The sequence below is a fragment of the Penaeus monodon genome, chromosome 3 (assembly GCF_015228065.2).
Source record: "Penaeus monodon isolate SGIC_2016 chromosome 3, NSTDA_Pmon_1, whole genome shotgun sequence".
In the NCBI taxonomy this organism is placed as follows: Eukaryota; Metazoa; Arthropoda; class Malacostraca; order Decapoda; family Penaeidae; genus Penaeus; species Penaeus monodon.
The window spans coordinates 9,609,594-9,617,004 of NC_051388.1; the positions used below are offsets into that span (position 1 = coordinate 9,609,594).

The following is a 7,411-nucleotide window of genomic DNA, read 5'->3' on the forward strand; positions in this document are numbered from 1 at the left end:
ACTCCCACAGCCGTACTTAGACTACGAACGTCGACGCACTTTCAGACCGACAACTGTACCTAGGTTGCTTTTCTCTCTCTTTTTTCCTTTTCTTTCTCTCTCTCTCTCTCTCTCTTTCTTTCCTTCTTTTCTTTTCTCTCTCTCTCTTTTATTCCTTCTCTTTCTTTACCTCCTTTTTCATTGCTTTCTCCCACAGCCGTACTTAGACTACGAACGTCGACGCACTTTCAGACCGACAACTGTACCTAGGTTGCTTTTCTCTCTCTTTTTTCCTTTTCTTTCTCTCTCTCTCTCTCTCTCTTTCTTTCCTTCTTTTTCTTTTTCTCTCTCTCTTTCATTCCTTCTCTTTCTTTACCTCCTTTTTCATTGCTTTCTCCCACAGCCGTACTTAGACTACGAACGTCGACGCACTTTCAAACCGACAACTGTACCTAGGTTGCTTTTCTCTCTCTTTTTTCCTTTTCTTTCTCTCTCTCTCTCTCTCTCTTTCTTTCCTTCTTTTTCTTTTTCTCTCTCTCTTTCATTCCTTCTCTTTCTTTACCTCCTTTTTCATTGCTTTCTCCCACAGCCGTACTTAGACTACGAACGTCGACGCACTTTCAAACCGACAACTGTACCTAGGTTGCTTTTCTCTTCTTTTTTCCCTTTCTTTCTCTCTCTCTCTCTCTCTTTCTTTCCTTTTTCTTTTCTTTTTCTTCTCTCTTTCATTCCTTCTCTTTCTTTACCTCCTTTTTCATTGCTTTCTCCCACAGCCGTACTTAGACTACGAACGTCGACGCACTTTCAAACCGACAACTGTACCTAGGTTGCTTTTCTCTCTCTTTTTTCCCTTTTCTTTCTCTCTCTCTCTCTCTCTCTTTCTTTCCTTCTTTTTCTTTTTCTCTCTCTCTTTCATTCCTTCTCTTTCTTTACCTCCTTTTTCATTGCTTTCTCCCACAGCCGTACTTAGACTACGAACGTCGACGCACTTTCAAACCGACAACTGTACCTAGGTTGCTTATGGCGACCGAGGAGAGATCGTCGTCGAACGTGGCCGTGAAGACATCGTCATCATCGGCCATCGTCACGGACACGTTGCAATAGTAGAGCTCGTCCGGTTCCCACACCTGTTGGGCGAAGGTGATCGGATGAGGAGGAGGAGGATGAGGATGAGGAGGAGGAGGAGGAGGAGGAGGAGGAGGAGGAGGAGGAGGAAGGGGGGGAGGGGTGGTGGGTTAATAGAGGGAAACCTGAATGAAGGTGAACGAATGAGGAGGAGGAAGGAGGTTAATGAAGGTGAACGAGGGGGGGATTGAACGAAGGTGAACGAGGGGGGGATTGAACGAAGGTGAATGGGGGGTGGGGAGTTCAAACTTCTATTGTAACAGCAATAGATTATCATTATTGGCAGTTTCATTATCATTATTGTCATATATAAGACGAGAACATTACACCGTGCATAAATTATGAACGATACGATATATCGAAATGCGGTATGGGAGAATATAAAAGATGATATAATACGATACAAAAGAAAACAATACAACACGAAATACAATATAACAAACCCCATAGAAACCCGTAACACACACACACAAAAAAAAAATCCTACAATCCAAAATACAACAGAACAAGAGAAAAGAAAACATACCGCCACGCACCTAATACAACGTAAACCACCAGTACAAAACCCAACCAAAATAGAATAGTCCCCCCATGCGACCTTATCCCCCCCTCCCCCCCTCCCCCCGGAACCACGTGACTTACCACAGGGCAATCCACGGCCTCGGTCATCGGTGTGGACGTCTTGGTGAGGTTGGCGAAGTCGATGGACCAGAAGTGTGTTCCTTCGATCATGCTCATCACTGCGGGGGTGGTGAGAGAGATGAGGGGAGGTGGGGGGGGAGAAAGAGGGGGGGTTGGGGGGAGAAAGAGGGGGGAGGGTGGTGAGAAAGAGGGGGTGGGGGTGGTGAGAAAGAGGGGGTGGGGGTGGTGAGAAAGAGGGGGTGGGGGTGGTGAGAGAGAGGGGGTGGGGGTGGTGAGAGAGAGGGGGTGGGGGTGGTGAGAAAGAGGGGGTGGGGGTGGTGAGAAAGAGGGGGTGGGGGTGGTGAGAAAGAGGGGGTGGGGGTGGTGAGAAAGAGGGGGTGGGGGTGGTGAGAAAGAGGGGGTGGGGGTGGTGAGAAAGAGGGGGTGGGGGTGGTGAGAAAGAGGGGGTGGGGGTGGTGAGAAAGAGGGGGTGCGGTGGTGAGAAAGAGGGGGTGGGGGTGGTGAGAAAGAGGGGGTGGGGGTGGTGAGAAAGAGGGGGTGGGGGTGGTGAGAAAGAAGGGGGAAGAGAGGGGGGGTGGGGGAAGGGCGTAGAGTTGTATAAATGCGGTATGAGAAGTTTGGTAGAGAGCGGTAAGTAGAGGAACGATTGGCTATGAGGCGGAGGAAGGTTTGTCTTCTTCTTTTTTGGTATTTATTTTATGTTTATTTCATCTGTTTATATGTCAGTTCGCTCGCATACACACACACACACACACACACACACACACACACACACACACACACACACACACACACACACACACACACACACACATACACACACACACACACACACACACACACACACACACACACACACACACACACACACACACACACACACATACACACACACACACACGACCTCTCAGCGCAAAGTAACAACTCACCTACGACCTCGTACGTCCCAGGAACCAAGTACGGGTCCGTGACGTGGTCCGTGGCAACCAGGGCCGAGATGGACTGGTTCACGTACGACACGGGGGCTCCGTAGTCGTAGTCGACGAGGAACGTAGCCCCAGACGACTCCGGGGTGATGGTGAGGGTGATCCCGAGGGCGTCGTCCTGGGGGCAGAGGGAGGGGGAGGTGGGGTTAGGAAGAGCGGAGAGAGGGGGAAGGGGTGGCAGGGAGGGAGAGGAGGAGGTGGGGAGTGGGAGAAGGGGGAAGGCGGGGAGGGGGAGAGAGGGAGTAAGGAGAGGTAGAGGGGGATGGGGAGGGAGGGGGAGAGGGATGAGGGTTAAAGGGAGTGGGCAGGGGGTGGGGAATGAGAGGAAAGGAGGTAGAAAGAGGAGGAAATAAGGGGAAGAAGATAAGAAAGAGAAAGTTAGGGATTAATGAGGTGGGGAATGAGCGAGACGGGGAATGAGAGTGGCTGAGAAGGGGAGAGGGAAGAACCAAAATAAAGAGAGAAGGAGGAAAAGAATGAGGGTGGAATGAGCACGGAATGAGGAAGGAAGGGGATGGGAAGAATTAGAGTGAATTGGAATGAGGGAAAAAAAAAAAAAATGAGGAGGAGGGTGGGCGGAAAGAGGGGAAGGGGAGGAGGGGAAGGGGGGGGGGTAAAGGAGAGGAAGGAGGAGGGTGAGTGAAATGGGCGTGAGGGAGGGGAGGGGGAGGGTATGAGGAAATGAGGGAGGGAGGGAGGGAGGGAGGGAGGGAGGGAGGGAGGGAGGAAGGGAGAGAAGAGGAAGGGAAGGGGGAGGGAAGAGGGAGGGAAGGGGAAGGGGTTAAGGAAATGAAAATTCAGGATAAGTGATGAAGAAAGTGAGGGAGAGGGGAAATGAGGGAAGAGGGAGGATGAGGGGAAAAGGGGCGAATGAGGTACATGAGGAAAAAAAGTAAGTGAGGACAGGGGGTGGGTGAAAAGGGGGGGGGGTGATCTATCTATCGTCCAGTTTATACATCTGTTTATTTGCATCTATCTCCCTATATTTATTGGTTTCTCTTTTATCAAAAGTTTCGTCTTATTATCCTTTATCTTGCTTCATATCTATTTCACTGTCTATTTGTCTACATCGATCTATCTATCTACCAATCTAAAGTTTATATCTCTATCATCAATCCACCTTGCTAACTTTCTACGTGTCTATCTCTCTATCTGCCTATCGATCTTATCTATTCACCTATCTATCGGTATATATATCTGTTCAAGTGTTAATCCATTTTTTCTATGTATTTAGCCAATATATCATATCTTTTAAAACTAATTAAATTAGATATCTATCTGTTAATTATCCATCTATCAACCTATCTATCCACCCATCCACTTCCCTTCTCCCAATCCCCCCATCACACCCACCAACCCACACTAACACCCATCCACCCACACACCCACCCATCCCCACACCCACCAACACCCACACCAAGCCACCCCTAACCACACCCACCCACATCCCCATCCCTACCCCCACCCACCCACATCCCCATCCCTACCCCCACCAACCCACACCCACCCCCATCCCCACCCACACCATACTTACATGAACAGCCACGAGCGTGAAGTTAGGACTGCCCCCGCCCGTGTCGTAAACGCCCGCGATGGTAGGGTCGACGTCTCCACACTCCACTAACCCATCCGGACAGGATATGGTGCAAGTTCCGACTGTGCTCGCTGCCACAACCGCTGTTGGATGGTGAAGGGGGGGGGGTATAGTGCGGAGCGAGGTTGCCAAGTCGGCTTTAAAAAATATATAGTGTTTGTTTGATTTTTTTTGTGTGTGTGTGATGGTAATAATACAGTTATGATAATAATGGGGCAATGGTGATACAGTGAGAATAGAAGAATAATGATAGTGATAATGATAATATTGGTAATAATAATAATGATGATTATGATAATGGTGAAAATGATGATGAAGATGGAGATGAAAATGAATAATAATAATAATAATAATAATAATAATATGATGATGATGATGATGATCACAATAATGATGATAAAATTATGAAGACGAAGACGAAGACGAAGACGAAGACGAAGATGAAGGTGGTGGTGGTGGTGGTGGTGGTGGTGGTGGTGGGGGTGGTGGGTGTGGTGGTGGTGTGGTGGTGGTGGTGGTGGTGGTGGTGGTGGTGGTGGTGGTGGTGGTGGTGGTGGTGGTGGTGGTGGTGGTGGTGGTGGTGGTGGTGGTGGTGGTGGTGGTGGTGGTGGTGGTGGTGGTGGTGGTGGTGGTGGTGGTGGTGGTGTAACAATAGCAATAATAATAATGACGATGACGATAATGATAATGATGATAATTATGACTAGTGTACGGCTGCGCACTCGCCGACTCTCAGGCCGATCTCGCCAGGACTGCTATCATCCTCGGGCGCCACCGTGGGTGAGGCCGGGTCTCGACATGCCACATGCCTTCTGCTTCCACCACGAAGTTACGCGGTAACTTCACTGGAGAGTCCTGCGCTCTGTTCTTGATGCCTGACCAGCTGTGGGCACATATATATAGAAGACCCTCTTGGACACTACCGCACGCCGACCCAACCAGTACATCGGCTTCTAGCGCCAGGCTCTCTTAGACATTGGGGTAGTACCGTGGTCCCGTTGGCCCTGGTCCCCGTCGATGACCTGAAGATGAATAAATAATGTGGGGGACCCTGTGATGCTTCCATCAACGAAGGTGCGCGCCCGCGTTTGGCTGTCGCCTCACCCGCCTTGCGGCTCGCCCTCTCGGCTTGAGTGCCATCACTTCGCAGTTCCCCCAACTCCCAAGATCCTGGGCCATCCGCTCCATAAGCAGGCGTGCTGGGTACAATACACCCGTCTGAGGGTTGGCCTTCGCCTGCCTTGCATCCTCGCCCTCTCGACTCGAGTGCGACTTCATAAGCCGCGACCAACGCCACGCGCGCCGCCAGAGACTTAGTTCCCATCGCAAGTCCAACCACCATTTAAGAATGAAGAGTCCCTGCCTGTATATCAATACCGACTTGGTTATTTTTATACCAACTAAACGTAAGTCTGACCAAGTCTCATTACTTGGATGGCGTTGAAGTCGCCAAGAAAGAAAATAAAGATCTATTTATTTTTAAAATCAGATATTCTAAATATATCCAGCCCGAAATGCACAGTTTTCCCTATACCTGTGCATTATCGGTTTTTCTTCATATCCTTTCTCTTGTTTTTCATTTCCTATTAATTTATCTCTTCAGCGACGTCTTTTTTTGCGCCATGCCTGGGACATGGTCCAGGGGGTGTCTCTCTCAGGGTGTAAGTACGCATGGTTTTGGGAAGGGAAATGACTTCGCTCTTGACATCGGTTCTGACTTCGGTCCGGACTGCGGTCCTTCTCAGTTGGAATTTTTATTTATGCTCTAAGTTATTTTTTTCATGGTTGTGTGAATGAAACAACTGGTCTCTTTTGGACTTTGTCGTGTGACATGCTACGTTACTATCCGCAGGGTGCACTCTGCACAAGTCCCAAAGCGGTTCTCAGTGATTGCATATAAATACTAGAGAACTCAGAAGTCCCATAGGGCTACACAGCCTGAGGGTCCGAACCTCCAGTGTTATCATTAATTTTCCTAAGAAACGAGTTACATAAACCACTGCTTGAGGTTCCTTCCCCCTAATGTTGACATTAATTTTCATAGAACCAAGTCACATAGGGGGAACATTGCTTGAGGATCCGTACCTCCAGTGTTGCTACTGCTTTCCATGACAAGTTATCACTTTGTCGTCTTACCTGTCAGCTTCAGCTTCGTGTGTGTTGTGGTCACCACTAATTGGGTGGTGACCGTAGGCCTGGAACCTTACATCTGTTCACTGCAGACGAATCTTTTCCTAAGTAAAAACCTATTTTCTCGGTTGATCCCGAACTCAACCAGACACACTAAAGTCTACTGGGTATACGCCCCACTACTGATAATGATAATGATAATGATGATGATAATAATGATATTGATAATAATGATAACGATAATGATGATAATGATAACGATAAGGACATCGATTACAATAACGATAATAATGATAATAATAGTGATGATAATGATAACAATGATAACGATAATGAGTAAAATAACAATAATAATTATAAAGACAATGATAATAAAATAAAAATAAGAAACAAACAAATAACAAAACAAAACAAAGCGTAACAATAATTATAATGATAATAATAATAACGATAATAATATTGATAATAACAACAACAACAATAAAAAAAAAACAGAAAATAAACAACCACACACAAACAAACGACATAAGACCAACGAACGGCGTCGAGGCCCTTCTCACCGGGGTCCGGACTCCCGCACAGGCAGAAAAGGCCCTCGGTGAGTCCCGCGTGCGTGTAGCCATCCTGCAGGCAGGCTGTGGTGCACGTCGGCTGGTCTGCCAAGGCGGTGAGGTTGGGGCCCGTGGCGGTGGCGCTGAAGAGGGGGACGAGGGTGTCCTCCGCGATGCAGTTGATGAACGTCGGCACGGGGGCTGTGGGAGGAGAGAAGAGAAGAGTGGGTGGAGAGAGGGCGTGGTTATTTGGGAAGGGGGCGTGGTTAGTTGGGAAGGGGGCGTGGTTAGATGGGAAGAGAGAGAGAGAGAGAGAGAGAGAGAGAGAGAGAGAGAGAGAGAGAGAGAGAGAGAGAGAGAGAGAAGAGAAAGAGAGAGAGAGAGAATTAGAAGAAGAGAGAGGG

At 48.4% G+C, this 7,411-nt stretch overlaps 1 protein-coding gene across 1 annotated transcript in view; it reads right to left on the bottom strand.

The window, feature by feature from the left end:
• The window catches only part of LOC119585202, a gene marked incomplete at its 3' end in the record, with an annotated part of 27,761 nt that overhangs the window by 19,900 nt on the left and 450 nt on the right, over nucleotides 1–7,411 (bottom strand). The window contains 5 exon segments of the mRNA XM_037933856.1: nucleotides 989–1,106; nucleotides 1,747–1,844; nucleotides 2,676–2,850; nucleotides 4,267–4,409; nucleotides 7,017–7,208. Of these exon segments, the coding sequence (XP_037789784.1) occupies nucleotides 989–1,106; nucleotides 1,747–1,844; nucleotides 2,676–2,850; nucleotides 4,267–4,409; nucleotides 7,017–7,208 (726 nt within the window).